This window comes from Ascaphus truei, chromosome 3, assembly GCF_040206685.1.
Source record: "Ascaphus truei isolate aAscTru1 chromosome 3, aAscTru1.hap1, whole genome shotgun sequence".
In the NCBI taxonomy this organism is placed as follows: domain Eukaryota; kingdom Metazoa; phylum Chordata; class Amphibia; order Anura; family Ascaphidae; genus Ascaphus; species Ascaphus truei.
The window spans coordinates 382,006,282-382,026,263 of NC_134485.1; the positions used below are offsets into that span (position 1 = coordinate 382,006,282).

The 19,982-nt window shown below is 47.0% G+C and overlaps 1 protein-coding gene across 2 annotated transcripts in view; it reads left to right on the top strand.

Moving 5' to 3' along the window:
* Positions 1 to 19,982, top strand: part of SLC35F2 (solute carrier family 35 member F2) — a 97,702-nt gene that overhangs the window by 40,829 nt on the left and 36,891 nt on the right. Inside the window, exons 1-2 of one of the 2 annotated variants that reach the window (XM_075592366.1) lie at positions 5,783 to 6,329; positions 11,926 to 12,101. In XM_075592366.1, coding sequence (XP_075448481.1) covers positions 6,229 to 6,329; positions 11,926 to 12,101 — 277 coding nt within the window. In that variant the 5' untranslated portion in view covers positions 5,783 to 6,228. Of the gene's footprint in view, positions 1 to 5,782; positions 6,330 to 11,925; positions 12,102 to 19,982 lie in introns of those variants that run through there. The other variant, XM_075592365.1, reaches the window with a different exon arrangement.

Genomic DNA, 19,982 nt, shown 5'->3' on the forward strand with positions numbered 1-19,982 from the left:
GTATCCAAATCATTTTGGGTCTCATACTAGTTTTATTGGGGCTGCCACTGAAGCATGCCATTTGGGTTTGGGGGAAGATATTATAAAGTGAATTTGTCATTGGGATTCAAATAGATTTAAAAGTTGTTAGGTTATAAAAAAAACAACCAAAAACAGGAACAGCTGTACCCATCTCATCCCTCTACGGCCAAACCAAATAACTATAACTAGATATACAAAATCCCACTTAAAAAAACTGACAAGAAGATAGAAGCTGCCTCTTTTTTTTTTGTGTAGACTGAGCCAAGGCACCATCTTTCTTACGTTCACGCAGGTTTGAAAAAGCCTCGCGCCCTGATCTTTTCCCACCAATATCAGAGTTTCCGTACACATCCGGTAGCTGCATGTGGTCTAGAACAATTGGAATGTTTGAGTCAAAAGCGACAGCTCTTTCCCCATCTGCATTGAATGCCCAACATATGTCCTTTTTTTAAATTTTTTTTTTTAGTTTTTTATAAAGAACGGCCGACTGTCATGTTTGCCCAAGGCTGCCCGCTGTTTGAAGAAAGGGGGACTGATGTTGTGGTACCATAAACGATAACCACAAATCCTTCTCTGTAGTCCCATCACTGTTGAGGGTGTAACGTGAGACACTCCATTTCCCTCGAATTGTACTTGTAGATGGTAAACCTGTATTGAAGGGCACAATTTCTTTAACCTTAGATGGACAAGATTCACTTCTGAGACCTTTAACCTTTCTTCAAAACACACAATAAAATCTTTTCACAGTAGTAGTTCTCTTATAGAACACAGCCGTCCCCCCCAAACCCTTAAATACAACACAGACAGATTTTGGATGCAAAACGACCACAGCATTTTATAAACATAATTGTTGCCAGCTAACAACATAAACAACATCACAAAACAATATTCCATATGCCAACCACCGGTCTGATTGCTAAGTGTGTACATTATAGCATACAACACTAAGGTTTTACGCAACGCATGCCACAAAGCTGACGACACTGCACTGTCTTACCAAGTCACCCAAGTTGGCAAGGACATCCCGCCACTAGCGAGCCAAATATACTCCTAAAATTTGCTCTGTGTTCCACTCAACACCAAAGCTCTCTCTATAAGCCTATATTCAGAATATCCAAACCAATGTCCATCACATGAACCCCATCCCTGCACATTCATCCCTGTCACCCTCAAGTTCCTTATTACGAGCCACAACCCAACCAATCTATCTCACAAAACAAGACATTTTAAAGTTCAACTTTCCCCTACATTTTTCAATAGCCATCCAATCCCGTGCATCTCGCAAGAAAATCCTGAATACCCTTTCAGATCAAAACCAAAACTACATTAGAAAATAAAGCCAAACACCTTGACAAATCGTACTTAATGTCAATCAACTCCACTTACTTAATCTGATCCAAATAATTTTCCCATTATCACAAAACCCGACACAAACAGACTAATAAGCATTATCTGGGGCAACAACTACTTCCATGCTAGACCGAAAAATCCCTCTCCCCACTGCCCTTATTAATTTCAGACCTAAATTCCAACCAACTTTCCTTGCTGCCTAGTAATTTGAGTGCCCGAGAAACCAAACAGTCAGTATGTTCCCACCTAATTAAAACATGGACAAAGGAACACTTATTGTCAACCTTAAATCAAATGGGGCTGAACATAAGTTTGGTAATGCTTTGAATCCCACCGTCCCAGCTTCATAACCTCCCTTTCATGCAAACATGCTTCCGTAACTGCCTAAAGCCTAAAAAAATGTGTACCGTTATCATCTGGGCACACATTCACTGCAGCTAGACTTGCTTAAAACACTGTATTAAACTGATATCTAGTTAATAGCTTACCATCTTCATGCACCAATAATAAACTACAAACAATTGGCTTCCTGATCAAACATTCCTGCACCAAATGAACAGGACATGAACCATGCAAAGCAAATACAGATACCCAAGCTCCTTGTCCCTTTTTGTAAGTTTTTGATTTCCTAATTAAAATCTTTCATCCATTTATTGGAAACTAAAACATCATCCAAACAAATTCCCCCTAACGTAGCCACAATCAAAGCAATCTCCAAAAAATGCTAAAGTAAAAGCCACTCGAAAAAGAACTTCAAAACCCACTAAACCGTCACATCAGTGAATAAAGCCAGGTTATGATTCACAACTTTCTCTTGTGGCTAACAATGTACTTTTGAATCCAGCCAAAAAGGTCTATCAATCACATAAATCCTTCCTCAAAGGTCTCATTGGATGTATGAAATTATGTAGAATTTTTAGATTGAGAGAACCTTCTACAAAAAAAAAACCTTCCTGTGGACATCACTCTACAAGTGAAAGCTAAATGGCAAATCAGTGACTGCCACTTCTTCAAAATAACTTTTATTTGATCCCTTCAACTTATCAACCAGATCAGACAACTTCAACAGCTTTCTTGCAGTAACCTTAAAACCATCTCCTGTGTTCATTTCAATACCCAGAAGAGACAAAACTGTAATCGGACCCTCTGTCTACTCTACCGCCAACTGCGGTCCAAAACGTTTTAGAATGATCTTGAAATTCCCTAACAACTGCCCACACATCACTGTCTGCTGGACCGACAAAGAAAAAATCATCCAAATAGTGCTTAATCGAATCATTACCTGCCTCATAACAGACCACCCATTCCAAAAAGATACTGAATGAAAAAATAATAGGATATGCAACATCCCATAGGCAGGCACATATCCACAAAAAAAGATAATTTGTTTGGTAACCCAGCGGATTACATTCTGGATACACTGGCAATAACTGAAAAGCCAAGCCTATGTTTTGCTCTGCTAACACATTGCTTTCCCTTTTTGAATCACCGAAGTGCTGAATGGGTCCCTCGACAATCTGAACATTTGCGTCTAAATTTACAGGTACTATACCATCTATGATCACTTGCATTGTAGAGCCAGTAGACGCCAGTTTTCTTCCCAACCTACACCCATTGTGTCGAAGTGCCGTCAACCACTGGAAAGGGTGACGGCCGCTGCAGAGACATCAATGAGAGCCACATCCCAAATCAAATTCTACCTTGCTAACATCTTCTGACGAAACTGCACATCATACTTCGGCGACGCCATTCCGCCATACACTTTGCAAGTACCCCAAATCATGTCTAAGTAACAAAAGAAAGCAGAACAAGTTGCAGTATTTTCTCACCAATGACATTGGTGAGAATGGCAACCTTGAAACCAATTGCCAAAAGTTTTTGCCAATTGTTCACTATACACTGAAATGGACTAAAACCAGACTTTTTTGGTCCAATGCCATGTCACCCCTCTGGCGCTAATTCCTTCGGACACCGCCGCACCACCAACCCAAAATACCCTACCTCAGGCAAAGACCTGGCTACTCCCCTGACTCTACATATCCCTTTTGGAAAATCAATTTGGCTGTGTAAGGGTTCCAGTCCAAGGTTTTGCTGGAACTTGCCCTTACGTTGCTGTTGTTGCCATCTTGGTTATTGGCTGCACCTGCTCCAGGGTTCAAATAGCAGTCAGTGACTTCCAGCCCCTGCCTGAGCATGGTATGCTATTCCATGTGTTCCTGGCCCCCTTGATTTCCTGAGGCTTCCTTGTTCTTTTGGTTTCCCTGTTGCCGACCTCAGCCTGTGACCCCGACCACCGCTCCAGTGCCGCCTGCCTTGAACCCAGCCTGTATCCTGACTTTGCATCTTTCCCGCCTGCCTTGACCTTTGCCTGGATTACGACTATTCTAACAGTATTCTGTCCCCTGACTCTGGTTGGTGATCATATACCCCTACTTCAGCCCTGTTGGTGTGCTTCCTGTCAGAGACTAGTACCGTTATAGACTGCTATTCAAGACTCACTCCCGTTAAACTTAGGTAATGTCACGTTATTCGCCCTGATTTAACAGAGACTAGTTGATCTGCTCCTTACTTTGGTCCTTGGAGGATGCCATATTTGCAAATGTTGTTAGTGAGAGAATGATCCCAATAGGGAAATCCCACTGAAATCTTTGATACAAGAGTGAAGTAAAAGAACGTGGGAGAAGAACGCTTTGTTTTATTTCTATTCATATTACAGTACTTGTTTTGGAAGGAATATAGGCTTGAGTTAAATTAGTTAAATAGTTGTAATTTAATGATTAACACACAAGTTAAAGTTATCGGTTATATTTGTCATATCTGAGGTAAACTGTAACCTTCGTTTGACATTTCGCTTTTCTAATGCACATATTGCACATTTATTGTTTTTGTATCTTGAAAATGTATTCATTGTTAAATTAAATAGAAATAGTTGTGTTAGTCCAGTTGCAATAGTGCAGAGTAAGGCTGGGGCCATAACGCATTGCTCGCATCCATTCAGGTCCGCGCGGAAGCAGGAGGGGGCGTGCGTTGCGTGAGAAATCAGTTTAACTGATTTCTCAGTGCGACAGACCGGTCACGTGAGTGGTTCGCCCAATGAGGGCGAACCAGCTGTGTGACGTCACTGGCACGCCCCTAGACACGCCCACGGACGGCACGCGTACCAATGCCAAAAAGACGTCACGGCCGCGTATGCCTCCGCACGGGCAAAGGCACTATGGACCTTGCCTAAATGAGTACCTCAGTATTAGGTGATACCTTTTTTTTATTTGGACTAACAATAGATATTATAAGACAAGCTTTCAAGAGTTCTCTCTCTTCCTCAGGTCAGCAATACTGATTTACAGGGATTCCATGATCTTAACACAGATGGAAAAAGCAAGAGAACAATCTGAGGCAGATGATGTAGAGAAGGAATTTCAGAGGGGATGATACTATGAAATTCCTTCTATTGTTTTGTATAGGAAATCTATTAAAAAAAAATCCTTATTTGTGGTATTTGTTTTTTGTTTGTTTTTTTAAACAAACTTGCAATTTCCAATTTAAGAAAAGGCAGATTATGTGGTCATAGAAAATCAGACAAAATTTTACTGTGCATCCGTATAGGGGTTGTCAGCTTAAATATACACTGCTGTGCAAAGTAAATTTAGCAATAAGCTGTATTACACAAAATATCAAATTTTGATCCAGATCTTGTTTTGTCATCCTATCTGGCAATTCTATTTTGCCCATATTTAGCACAAAAAAAATGCTATTTTACTAGTTAACTTGAGGGCACCGTAATGTTAGATAGGCGTTGGGGGTATTGTTACGATAATTGTAGCGAACTTCACGATAAATAGCTTAAATGAGCTCTGTAGATCTTTCCCCAAGTGAGCTTTGGGGGTTCTGGATCACAAAATGGCTTAATGAAAGAGGTTTTTTTTTAATTTTTTTAGAAATTTCTGAAACTATTTATGGTAAAAAATAAATCCGTGAGATGCACAGAAAATCACAGTTGCAGCCCTTCCTGCATGTGTTCCATCATAAAGGCGCTTCCTAAACTCAGATTTATATTACCAATGCAATGTGTATGTTTGGATGTATTTGTGTATAGATTATCTTGTATTTGTGTTGTGGGAATATTTTCTGCAGGTGCAGACGATAAAATTGTTTGATAAGATTACATATATGTTAACAGACCGAGGCAAAAGGAAGGCGGTCCCTGCCCCAATGAGCTTACATACACCATAGAAGTGGTTACATTCCCCCTAACCAGGTAACCACCATGCGATCTCCGGGTCCGTGTGAGAGGTACAACAGGTACAGCCAGTTTTCAGTGGGACAGGGCATACAACAGCGACACGGTGCCTACTAATTGGCTACAGTTGCAAGAGACGCCCCACGTATACACGTAGACATTGGCCCCATTACAGATCAGAAATCGCCCTCATCGGAAGTGCACACTGCTACAGATAAATAAGGAGAGTTTTATTTGGGGCTGGGGAGCAGCTCCTCGTGGACACCGGCACTGCAGGGGTTACTGCACGGGATGATGAATCCGGATTCGTTTGCTTATGCCTGGCCATGTGCGGTGCTCGGCTGTTTTCGTGTTGGGTCTGAGTTGAGCATCCACACATCGTCTTTGCTCCTGTCCGGCATACACCGTCACACACACACTGCACGGGGGACCAGTGCAGCAGCCTGATAAACGCGCTGTCCAGTGTACAGTGACCGTGCTCCGCATACAGCACAGAGTGATCCTGCTCTGCATACAGCAACAACTGCTCTGCATACAGCACACCTGCAGTGAATACAGCAGCAACTGCTCTGCGTGGGGACGGCTGCTACACATCTCCGCTCTCCTCGTTGTCTTGAAGGATGGAGGAGGCGGAATCCAAGGAGCCCTCTCTGGGGCTCCCACTTCCGAAGGCCTGTGTGTGGGGGGCTCTGAGCCGCGTGAGGAGGAAGATGCTCACATGGTAATTTGCTGCAGGACGCACCGGTGGTGCTGTGTAATCATGTGGGGAATCGCTGGTTTCTGGGCCCAGGTGCTGGGGACCCGAGGGAATCATCACATCACCAGGAAGCTGCAGGAGGCGATAGACAGGGGGACTATGGGGAGGGAGGGGTGAGCTGGACAAGTGTGCCCCCTGCTTGTCATCTCATCCCCAGTGTCTGTGGTCCAAGTGCCACGAACACAAGCAATGGGTATGTTTCAGAATTTGCGGGGGGGTTTGGGGGTTACTTTTGAACAAGGAGATAAATAAACTCTTTAGATTTGTATTTAAGTGGATGTGTAGAATGGTTAGCAAAAAAAGCACTGGTCCTGTATCCTCTGGAGTCAAGTTTGGTAATGGTATTTAATGCTATTTCTTTTGTGTTTTAACTGATCCTGTTACTCCAGTTTTAATAATTGAGAATTCATGTGTAGTCCTCTGTGATATGTGAACACTGCACCCGTGGCTGACTTGTTAGTATAGGTTTCCCAAAGGGAGTTTAGGATTGTTCTGCGGACATGATGCTCGTGGATGAAGTAAGTCGGTTTGACTACTGTAAGTATCTCAGTGGTCTCCTGCTGTATGGCCGGTGTAGTCAGTGCTCCATATCTCATTTCTGCTCAGTCTTCTGAAAGTTGGCAGGGGAGGGGTTGCTATTCTGTGTCATTCTTTTGACTAGAAGTCCTATAGGGGTGGCCAACACCAGTCAAGGGCCACCAACAGGCCAGGTTTTAAGGATATCCCTGCTTCAGCACAGGTGGTGCAGTCTATGACTGAGCCACTGAGTCACCTGTGCTGAAGCAGGGATATCCTGAAAACCTGGCCTGTTGGTGGCCCTTGACTGGAGTTGGCCATCCCTGTCCTATAATATTGTGCAGGTTGAGCTTTCACAGCTGGAGATCAGGAAAGTTCCGTTTTACACACAGGATTTCTACTCGCTCCCCTGTGACGCGCAGGAGGTCTACATTTTCCTCCTTGACTTTGAGGATAAGGATTCTAAAAAGAATAAGTATTTATATTGCATTGCCAGAATGTTTCCCCCCCCTGTGGTCGGAAACAGATGACACCCAGTGTTTGCAAAAGATAAAAGTTCAGTCCCTTCAACCAGTTGGCCGGACCTATTTAAGTGGTTATTGTTTTGAGGTTGATGGTTCCGATTGGATTTCAGACTAGGATGGAGCTTGGAAATGGAGACAGAGAAGCCGCGCTCGTGCTGTCTGATGATAAGATCAAGTAGAAAAACGCCCCTTGCAGCTGGATGCGTGGAGAACTCCCAAATGCACACAGTGCACCGGGGGTTAGTTTGTAATATTATGAACTAAGTATATTTTTTAGGGTTCCCACCCTATCACAAAAAAATGTTTTTCTTTAATATATACATGTACATTTTTATTGTATTATTTGTATTTTATGTTGGTTATATTATTAACATTTATTCATCAGATGTGTTTGTGTGTCCCGTTGGATATGGGGTTTCACGGGCATGTGTTGCATGTTATACTTCTATATTGTTACACATTTCTATTGTGTACAGTATTTATATTTAATTCACAGTAATTATTTACTATAGTTCATCAAAAGAACATTATTTTGGCACTTGCAGTATAGCACTTTATATTCTACTAGCTGAGAGACCCGGCGTTGCCCGGGATGTAATGTTCCTGCTCCTCTCTCCTCCCCCCCCCTCTCTCTCTATTTCCCTGACTCCCCCCTCCCTCTCTTCCCCCCTCTTCCCCTGTCTACCCCCTATCTCTTCCCCTGTCTCCCCCCTCTCTGTTTGTCCCCCGTTCCAATCAATCCAGCTCCCCCCCCCCCTTTACATGTCCGGTCTTCCTCCCCATTTACCGGTCCGGTCCCCCTACCCCTTTCCAGCTCCGTTCCCCCCTCCTTTACAGCTTCATGCAGTGTGTGTGTGTGTGTGTGTGTGCGTCAGTCAGTGTGTGTGTGCGTCAGTCAGTGTGTGTGTGCGTCAGTCTGTGTGTGTGTGTGTGTGTGTGTGTCCAGTCAATCAGTCAGTCAGTCAGTGGGTGTGGGTGTGGGTGTGGGTGTGGGCGTCAGTCAGTGTGTGTGTGTGTGTGTGTGTGCGTGTCAGTCAGTGGGTGGGTGTGGGTGCGCGCGTCAGTCAGTGGGTGTGTGTGCGCGCCAGTCAGTGTGTGTGTGCGTGCGCCAGTCAGTGGGTGTGTGTGGGTGCGTGTGCGCGTCAGTCAGTGTGTGCGCGCGCCAGTCAGTGTGCGCGCGCCAGTCAGTGGGTGTGTGTGTGCGTGCGCCAGTCAGTGTGTGTGTGCGTGCGCCAGTCAGTGTGTGTGTGTGTGTGTTTTTGCGCGTCAGTGTGTGTGTGTGCGCACGTCATTCAGTGTGTGTGCGCGTCAGTCAGTGTGTGTGTGCGCGTCAGTCAGTGTGTGTGTGCGCGCGTCAGTCTGTGTGTGTGTGCGTCAGTCAGTGGGTGTGCGTGTCAGTGGGTGTGTGTGCGTGCGCGCGCGCACCAATCTCTGTGCGCGTCAGTGTGTGTGCGTCAGTCAGTGTGTGTGTGTTTCAGACAGGCAGTTCGTGTGTCAGTCAGTTTGTGTTTGTTGTTGTGTGCCCCCCCCCCCCTCTGCTTTTTCCTCTGCCCTGTCGCGAAGGGGGAGGTGGGGGGTGGTTGTTGATACCTGCTCACGCTCCCGGCTTGGCCGCTGATCCGGGCGGGGGGTCGATACCTGCTGGCGCCATCTCGGCCGTGGGGGTGGGGGGTTGTGGGGTGGTGATAGCTGCTGGCGCCACCTGGCTTCCCGGTCAGGCCGCGGGGGAAGGGGGGGGGGGTTGAGGTACCTGGCTGCTGGTGCTCCCGGCGGTAGTACTGTATGTGAGGCGGCGGCCACCACGTGTGAGAGGCGGCGTCGTCGGTTACTCGGCGGTAGTCGGTAGGCGGCGAGAGGTGAGGTGGAGGAGGGGGGCGTTTGAGGTGAGGCTGTGGCGCCGAGGAGCGTGCACCGCTGGCCCCATGGTTCAGAGGCTGGGGTTTGCTGTGGGGAGGGGGATGTGGGGAGAGGTGAGGCTGGGGTGCCGCTGGCCGTGGGTAGCGGTGCAGAGGCTGGGGGATGTGGGGAGAGGAGGAGGTGGTGGTGGCACCGAGGAGCGGGCAGCGTTATTACCAACAGGTGAGTGTGACCAATGAGGCGGGCGGGGCTGGTCCACGGACCAATCTGATTGGCCAGAGGGTGAGTGACAGACCAACTGATCAATCAGATTGGCCTTATCAGATTGGCCTTTGGGACAGACATACAACGTTTTGAGAAATATATAGATAGATATTTTATTTTATATGTATTTCATATACTTATGGGATTGATGAAAAGGATGGCATCTTTCACATACATTGTTTTAGACACACTGATGTCACTTTAGAAACATTCACTTTAGATATGTCACTTTTGTAGCTAAACTTTGAGTTACTACTTAGTTGCATAGGTTCATTCATTATATTGTCACATTTATGGGTCAATAATAGACTTATTCTTCACTTATAACTGCAGCTTGAGAGTAAAATTGTCTCTGCTGCAGGTAGTTATGAATGGCTGTTTTTCATTGGCTCACACTCAGTATGTTATGATCTACTGCAGGGGAGTGCAAACTTTTACTGCGGCGCCCCCCTGTCTTGCCTGCCCTGGTGCTCATGCCCTCACCCCCCCTACCTTGGAGCTGCGGCAAATGACGCTTCAGGGTCATGTGACCCGCAGCGTCATTTGACGCGTCACCTCACATGACCCCACGGCGGCATTTGATACTGTGTTGCCATGGCGACGCATCACACAGCCGTCTGAATCAGGGTAATTTGAGAGTTGCAGAGGCCTCACACGATCCCCCAGCATTTAATTTAAATGCCTTGGGGAAGAGCGCGGGGTCAGTGCAACCGATACGCCCCCTCACCCCCAGACAAATCTCTTGTCTCCCCTGGTGGGTGCGCCCCCTAGTTTGCACAGCCCTTATCTACAGCTTGAGAGTAACAGTGTCTTTGCTGTGATCTAGTTGTGGGCAATCAGGAACGGCCATTTTTCATTGGTCCATAAGGGCTTCAAATGACGCATGAACAGCCTCTAATGTGACCACCTGACGAAGCACGCAGTTGCGAAACGCGTAGTGGTCATGTGAGGCTGTTCAGCGTGCCCACCCATTTGGCTAGTGGCGGATCTTCCCTCCGCTCAATCACATCAACACACACACGGCAGCTCCGCTCAGAGCTCTTGGGTGAGTATCCGTGCACCGCTCATTGTGGTTTTGTTATGTTTTGTATTGTTTTACAACTGAGCTATGGTTTAGTTGTTTGTGTGTACCCACTGTAGTAATTATTTGTAGTTATTATTATATACTGTTCAGTTATACTAGTGGCACCATCCATAGACACATTTATTGTTAGTATGGTTTAGGCATCTGTGCATTATGTATTTTTTATGCATTAATACATTTCTGTGATGTATATTTTATATCCTTTTGTTGTGTCTCGAGTTTCGCAATTATAGATGGTTACTCGACTCCCATTTGGGTCTTTTAGATTATTATTATGAGCAGTGGTTGACAAATCACCAAAAAATCTACTCGCCACACAAAAAAAATCTACTCGCCACCTAGTACCAAACGTGTGCTGCTTGGGCCAATATTTACTCGCCCGGGGGTTAAATCCACTCGCCCGGGGCGAGCAAATGTATAGGTTTGTCGAACACTGATTATGAGTATGCACAGTGTTGTGTAATCATTTATTAAGGATGGAGCTTGCATTATGGGGGTGGGATGAAATGGGGCTGAAAATAAAACCTGCCTAATTTTCCAAGAAACTAAAACTGCCTCTGCGGCAGGCCATAGAGCGTGCGACGCGCACGCACAGTTTCAGCCGACACAAAAATTAATTTTGTTGCGCGACGGCCAGGTCGCACGACGTTTAAGCCAATGAGGACGAACCGCTCACATGATGTTACGGGCACACCTCCCTGTCGCGTCTCCCCATCCTAAAGGCCACGCATCATCTCTGGGGCAGGCGCGCGTGCCTACTATATCCGCAGCCTTATACTGTAGCACTGAATCTATGGATGCTATTGCTACATACTTCCTGTGTAGGTCTGCTGGAAAAAAATGCATAAATGATGGAATGCAAGTTCTGTTAAGCTGATAGCAACACGAATGTGTTTTAAAGCTCAAATGTAATGCAATAAATCACACCTTTTTAATAATGCCATTTGCAATATGGTAGTTTCAGCTGCTGACAACATATGTCAGGGATCTTAAAGTGATGGCCCATGAGCGAAATCAGACCCCTGAATGGCCTTGGAGAGACTGCTCTTGATAATTTCGTTGTACCTTAGGCATCCAAGTACAGTTGTTTTACACTGAAATGCACTTGTAAGCCAAGGTAATATTAATACGTGTATGGTACAGGTGTTATAAATACTTGCAGATTTTTAGTGTAACTTTAAGTTTTTATGTATAACAAATGTAATAATAATAGACTTTTGTGTCTCTTCTACTCCACATTTCTTCTTTTTTTTTTAATGTGTTTTGCAAAGCTACAGAAGTTGGGGACCTGATGTATGTTCTGTTCCGTTTGCAGGCATGTTTTGAAGGTAATTGTTCTGGGCCAGGTGCTGTCTCTCTTTATATGTGGAACTGCAGTTGCCAGCACGTACCTGGCGATAGATTATCACGTGGACACTCCAATGCTGCAAAGCTTTATTAACTACTGCTTGCTTCTTCTGGTTTACACGACGTGGTTGGCGTTTAGGAAAGGTATGTAAAGTGTCAGTCACATTTCTGAGCATACAGCTGTCCTGCCATTCTGAGATCTAAATGGAAAAATGAAAAGTGTAAGAGGCTTCCTAGGTGGGTTTTTTCACGTAAATTCCCCTTCTTTCTGTTTCATCCTGATCACATGCTTTCATTGGTGATTTCATAGAAAAATAATGCTTTATACTGTTTTTCAGCAAATTTTGAATTGTTGAAGTGAAACTTCTTTAGTGGCACCTATTCTGATGGGGTAAAACGGGAGAGATGGGGGACAAATGTGAAACGGAAGTGACGTCACGGCTCCCCCATCCCTCCCCCCCACATGCCTGCTGTGACATGCGATGGCGGCGATAGCCGGCGGCGCCGCTCCTAACGGCCACCGTTCCCCCCACGCACCCGCTGCCATGGGTGTACAAAGATGGCTGGCGCAGAGCTTCCGGTGCTGCGGGTTTGGGTGTAGTTAGATGGCGGAAGCCCCGCAAGTCCTCCGGCTGTGAGAGGAGGAGCCGCTGCTCAGCCTCTCTCCTCCCTAACTCCGCTTCCCCTTCCCTGTGTCCCGCTGACTGAGCGGCCCCGCCGGAGGAGGAGAGCCGCCATTCCCCCCACACGTCCACACAGACATGGGAGGTTGAGGCGCATGCGCAGATTTGACCGCCGGGTCCCTCAGGTTGAGGCGCATGCGCAGATTTGACCGCCGGGTCCCTCAGGCCAGGAAGCTATCTGCATCCGTTGATGCGAGGCAGCGCATGCGCAGAGTCGCCCGCCCCTCGTAGCAGCGTCGGAGGCTGAAGCGGAAGCGGCGCAGAGAGTGGAGATTCAGCTGTCCCCATCCCTCCCCGATCCAACCGATTGAACGAGGACAGGATAGCACAGCACGGGGGGTGGGGTGTTGGTGGCGGTGACAGGCCAGGAAACATAGAGAGACCGAGTGTACCCTGAGACCCCGCCACCACTGCCTTCATGTCGCGGGGGGGGGGGGCGGACTGCTGAAAGGGGCTGGGGGCAGGACAAGGGTGCTGGGGGGGCAGGGCAAGGGTGCTGGGGGGGCAGGGCAAGGGTGCTGGGGGGGCAGGGCAAGGGTGCTGGGGGGGCAGGGCAAGGGTGCTGGGGGGGCAGGGCAAGGGTGCTGGGGGGGCAGGGCAAGGGTGCTGGGGGGGCAGGGCAAGGGTGCTGGGGGGGCAGGGCAAGGGTGCCGGGGGCCAGGGCAAGGGTGCCAGGGGGCAGGACAAGAGTGCAGGGGGGCAGGGCAACTGGGGGGCAGGCAGGACAAGGGGGCAGGACAAGAGGGCAGGGGGCCAGGGCAAGGGTGCTGGGGGGCAGGGCAAGGGTGCTGGGGGGAGTCAGGAGAGAGGGGGCAGGACACAGACAGACAGACATACACATCACACATACACTGACACACATACACATTGACTGACACACATACACACACTGACTGACACACACACACACACACTGATGTACACACACACACACTGACTGGCGCGCACACACTGACACACGCACACTCTGACACACGCACACTAACACACGCATGCACACTGACACACACACGCACACTCTGACGCACGCACACACACCCCAGTGATGCGCCGAACACCGCCCCAGAATGACGTGTCTATTCCCCCCCGAACCACCCCCCACCCCTGTGTGCTCCCCCACCCGCTCAACATCCATGATGCCGGTACTGCTGCCAATAAACATGACCCGTCAATCAAATTTCTCATTTTCTAAGCAGTAATAATATTATTGTTACTTTATATGTTGCTGACAACACACAAAGAAGTTTCACTTACTATGCGCGTGCACAGCACACACAGTTTTTTTTGTAATATTCTGTCCTTGTTAGATATTGGCTCCAAACTAAACTTTAATACAAGCAGTAGATGTTGAATATTCTGTAACATTTGTAATTGTACTTTTTCTCATTTATAGTAGTCTTGTGAGTCCAAAGTAATCATTTAAAGATGTGTGATACATTTGCAAACTATGTTTAAAAGTTCAGATGTATGTTACATAGCTGTCTGCCTTCACTCTACTATATGGTGGCAAGTGGGACCAGGGCTTTACAGTGGTAGACTTGCTGTTTGTAGCGAGCATGTTGGGTGTGGCAGTGGTAAACTATAGCCATCGATAAAAGGGGATAAATGTGAACTAAAGTGTGTGTGTGTGTGTGTGTGTGTGTGTGTACACGCACACGCACATATACATGTGTATGTATATATACTCATGCGCGCACGCGCGCACACACACACACACACACGTGTGTGTGTGTGTATACATACACGTGTGTGTGTGTATACATACACGTGTGTGTGTATACATACACGTGTGTGTGTATACATACACGTGTGTGTGTATACATACACGTGTGTGTGTTTATACATACACGTGTGTGTGTGTGTGTGTGTGTGTGTGTGTGTGTGTGTGTGTGTGTGTGTGTGTGTGTGTAAGATATTTTTGTTCACAGATGCAACAGATTCAATCTCAACCACCCCCAGTGTACATCTGCGTTGCCCCAAAGGCGGACAGCCTTTGGCGCAGCTGAAGGTGTGAGCCATTTGCTGCCATTCACTGATGTTTGGTGATGTTAAAGCTGCTCTATTTCAATCTGAAACTCATAAGCCCTTTATCCCCTGTACCCAATTTTCCAACTCTATCTGTCCATGAAATGTCTGTGAATTCACTGTATAACCCTGTTCTTTTTTTTTTTTTTTTTTTTCCATATTTTTTTATTAGGCATTTAGATAATACAGTTTATCAGACATTTTAACATCGCCTAACATTTTTCCAGGTAACATTTTTTTTTTTTTTTTGGGGGGGGGGGGGGGGGGGGGAAACAGGGTGGCAACCTCAGTTGTCGGGAGGGAAAAAAGGGGGAGAGGTGGTGTCTTCCGAGAGTGAAGACCTAGGGGGGAGGGGTGTGGGGAAGTGGGTGGGAGAGAGAGAGGGGGGGGGGAGTAGGGTGAGAGGGGCAGCCCATTTGACTGGTAGGTAGAACTCTGAGTGGGGTCGTCACTGAGTCCCATATGGGGGGGGGGGAGAGTAGGCCTCTATCTTGTTGGGTTTGGGTGGCGGTCTCTGGAGAGGAGGAACCAAGGTTCCCAGATAGCTTCGTAAGCGGGGATTTTATGCCTCACGGTGGCGGTAAGCCTTTCCATGATCATTACCTCGCTAATTCGCTTTTTAATCGTGTTCAGTGCCGGGACTGCTGTTTTCCTCCAGGAGGCCGCAATACAGCACCTCGCCGCGGTAAGAATGAAGGATATTAATTTCCTGGTGGGCCGAACAATATTCGGCATGGGTGCGGCCAACAGGAAGGTCAGTGGTTCAATAGGAACTTCTAGGTCGGTGACCTCTTTTATCAGAATTTGGACCTTGGTCCAGTATTTCACAATTTCTGGACAGGTCCACCAGATGTGGACCATGTCCCCTCTATTACCACAGCCTCTCCAACATTGGTCTGAAGCCAGAGGGTAGATCTGGTTTAATCGTGCTGGGGTAAGATACCAGCCTAACATGATCTTATAAATGTTCTCCTTAATTGTAGTGCATAGGGAAGTTTCTGAGGCTGCCTGCCAGATTTCCTCCCAAGTCTCTCTTTCTATATTAATGTTCAGGTCAGCTGCCCATCTGAGCATGTAATCATGCTGTGTGGGAGTCGTTGTGTGCATAAGCACGTTATATATATCTGAGATTAGACCCTTCTGGTAGGTCTTGGCCTGACACAGGTTTTCAAACGTAGTGAGAGTGGGGTATTCTGGAAGAGGGCAGGTAGTTCGCACAAAGTTTCTAATTTGGAGGTATTTGAAAGTGTCCAATTCTTTGAGTTTAAATTTGGTCCTCAGTTCTTGGTAGCTCAGGAGCTTCCCCAGGCTCAGTAGATCGACAATCGCCTCTATACCCCGTGTGTTAAAGTGGGCGAACAGTTTAGATCCACATCCCGGAGGGAATTTGGGGTTATTAACGAGTGGGGTGAGTTGGGAATTATTAGAGGAGAGGTTATATTTATATTTACATCTGGACCAGATGTCCCACGTAAATCGTGAGGTCTGTAATTCAAGATTGTGTAAATGGCCATCTCCTCTGTCCAGGCTCCAGAGGCAGGCTTGCAGAGAAGGCTGTTTGGCACATTGAGTCTCCATTTTAACCCAGCAACAGCGGGTCGGGTCTGAGTTCCACATTACCACCTGTTTAAGCTGTGCAGCTAGATAGTATTTATAAAGATCGGGTACCCCCATCCCTCCTCTGGATCTAGTGGTCATCAGGACCGATCTGGCGACTCTGGGCCTCTTACCCTGCCAAATGAAGTGGAGTAATCTATTCTGTATATATTTGAGATCAGTGGCCGGAACCTGGATCGGGAGTGTCTGAAAAAGGTACAACATTCTTGGGAGTATATTCATCTTGGTAGAGATCATCCTCCCGATCCATGAGATCTGATAACCTTCCCACCGATCTAGATCTTTTTTGATCTGTTCCCACAGTGTCGGGTAGTTATCCCGATATAGGTCCCGATAGTGCCTTGATACATTAATTCCCAGATATTTAATGCACGAAGGGCACCATCGATAGGAGAAATTTAGTTTAAGGAGCTTAACTACGGGGTCAGGGAGGTTAAGATTGAGGGCCTCTGATTTGTCGCTGTTTATTTTATAACCTGATACCTTCCCAAATTCCGTCAGTTCCCTCTGGAGGTTGGGGAGGGAAGTGAGGGGCCTGGTCAAGGTCAGGATGATATCATCAGCGAATAGGGAAATTTTGTAGTGTTCGTTGGCAATGGGGATACCTTGGATGTTTGGGTTTTGTCTGATTCTAGTCGCCAGTGGTTCAATCGTGAGAGCAAAGAGGAGAGGGGAGAGGGGGCACCCCTGACGGGTTCCATTTCTAATGTGGATCCGCTCGGGTCCTCCTCCTGTTAGTCTTACAGAGGCAGACGGATTCTGATAGAGCGCCTGAACCCCTCTCAGGAATGAGTCACTGAACCCGAATTTTTTCAATGTATTGTCTAGAAATAGCCAGTCAATTCTGTCAAATGCCTTCTCTGCGTCGAGGCTTAGTAACATTGCTTTTGAGTCTGAGAGGTGGGCATAATCCACTAAATTTATGATTTTACGGGTATTATCCGAAGCCTGACGACCCAGGACAAACCCGACCTGGTCTATGTGCACTAATCTCGGGAGTATTGGATTAAGTCTGTTCGCCAGTATTTTACTATACAGTTTTAGGTCATTGTTCAACAGTGAGATTGGTCTATAACTTCCACACTGGGTGGAGTCCTTCCCGTCTTTGAGTATTAGGGCCAGATTGGCGGACGACATTGAAGATGGGATAGGATTACCTTCTAGGAAAGAGTTGAACAAGTGTAATAGGTGGGTGGACAAGATGGGGAGAAATTTCTTGTAATATGCATTTGTGAAGCCATCAGGGCCCAGTGCTTTTGAGAGTTTTGAGGCCTTGACGGCCGTTTCTAATTCTTCCGCCGTTATTGTGGCATTTAATATAAGGTTTTCCTCCTCTGTTAGCGAGGGGAGGTCGCAGTCGGCTAGGTAGTCAAAAGCAGCCGTTTGCTCCTTCGAGCCTGGGGTTGCAGAGTGGGCTCGTAGGTTGTATAATTTAGTGTAGAATTTAGTAAATTCCTCTGCAATTTTTGTTTCGTTATATAAGAGTTCACCAGCACTACTCCGGATCGCCGTTATTTGTGACCTTTTTTGTATGCCTCGTAGCTTGCTAGCAAGAAGTCTATCAGCCTTGTTCCCTTTATCATAATACCTCTGACCCGTCCATTTAAGAGCTTTTTCTACGTTTTCCAATTGTATTATTTTTAAGTCATTTCTAGCAGAAGTCAGCTGTTTATAAATTTTCCGGGAGGGGTTAGTTTTGTGTTGCTGTTCTAAGCTGATTATTTTGTCTGTTAGCTCTTTGGTTTGCTTGAGTTTAATTTTTTTCCGATGGAAGGCAATCGAGATGAAATGTCCTCTGATTGTCGCCTTATGGGCTTCCCATAGGACTGCTGGGGATGAGACTGAGCCTGAGTTTATACGAAAATATTCCTTAAGGGATTTTTTGAGCTCCCTTACTGTCTCAGAGTGATTCAATAAGGAGTCATTAAGTTTCCAGCAGTATGAGATCATTTTTACGAATGGGATGGATAGGGTCATGGTGATGGGAGCATGATCTGACCACGTGATTGGGCCGATATCTGATTCTGTGGCGGCTTCTAGTATGTTCCTGGTAGCAAGGAAGTAATCTATACGGGAATAGGTCTGGTGAGGGGCCGAGTAAAAGGTGTAATCCCTTTGCCCCTGATGCTGTGTTCTCCAAATGTCTATAAGAGAAAAGTCCCCCATAATGTCCTTGAATTTTTTCCCCAGTCTTTGTGACTGGGTGGAGTGTTGTCGTCCTGGTAGGCTCGATTTGTCTTCTCTGGGGTTGAGAGCCATATTTAAGTCGCCTGCTATAAGCAGCGAGGATAAGTATTGTGGGTCAATTTCTTCCAGAACTTTTTTTAGGAATTCTGTCTGGTTCTCATTTGGGGCATATAGGTTAATAAGGGCGATTGTCGAACCTGAAAGTGAGCCGTAGACCACAATAAATCTTCCCTCTGGGTCTGCCTGGACTTTTGTTAAATTGAATGGGGTGCCCTGACGAATCAGAATGGCAACCCCTCTGCGCTTACTACTATATGAAGAGAAATAGCTCAACGGATACGCATGTTGGAATGTTTTAGGCGGCTCCTGAGACGTGAAGTGCGTCTCCTGGAGGAAAACAACATCTCCCCCTGATCTCTTGATCTCCTGTAGGGCCAGGCGCCTCTTTCTAGTATTATGTAGGCCCTTAACATTTAGGGATACAAACTTTAATGCTGTTTGGTGGGACATTATGGGTATTGTTCACTTTCGTTACGTGTGGACTGTGAGCTAAGGGTAGGGGTGGGTTGTCAAATGGGCAGGAGGGTTGGGGTGGGTAGGGAACCGCTGGGTTAGAGACAGCGGGTGGAAAAGGGGAGGAGGGTAGACCCGGATGGGGTCTAAAAGGTGTGTAACCGGTCTGACCTAAAGGCCGGTTGGAGTGGTTTAAGACCCTTGGGGGCGGGTCTGACAACAGTCTCCAGCAAAGGCGGGCCAAGGGGAGACCCTTAGTTATGTGAGGATATGCTCGAATTTACTTACTCTGATGCATCGTACCTGGGGAGGTTCGTGGGATATCCAGCGCCGGCACGGCTAGTAGGGTCCGTTGGGCCTCGGCCTCTCTTTCCCATTGTGCGCGAATATGCTCAGGAGTAGGGATCGTCCTTTGATTCCCCTTTCAGTGGGGTGTGGGTGTGGTGGGGGGGTTATATGGGAGGAGGGGGAGTAGGTGAGGGATGGTACAGAACTGGGGGTGAGTGCTAACTGGAGGAGGGAACTAAGGAGGGGGGGGGTAGGAAGAGGAGGGCAGAGGAGGGTTGGGAGGGGGGGGGGGAATTTGGGGGTGGGAGGAAGGGAGTAGATCACCATCTCGACCTGCGTGATTATCATATCAATCAAAATGAGGCATAGCAGTTATTCAGTACATGTACAGAAACAGGCAGGTTAGGAATAGGCACATTGACAGAAAACTGTAGTCTCTTGGGTTCCTTCGGAGTGGTGGGGGTCAGGGGTTTCTCAACCTGGAGATGAACCTTGGGGGGGGGGAATGGGGGTCAATGGGGGGGAGGGGGAGGGAGTGGTTTCGCAAAACCTTCCCACTTAGTGTTTTGGTGGGACAACAGAAAACTTATAATACATTTAGGATATATAACACAGAACAGATTAAATACAGGTTAGACATTTGCAGCGCCCGCACGCGGGTATGGGGACTAGCCCCCTGTTAGTGTGAGAGTGGAGCATGTTGCTTTTGAGA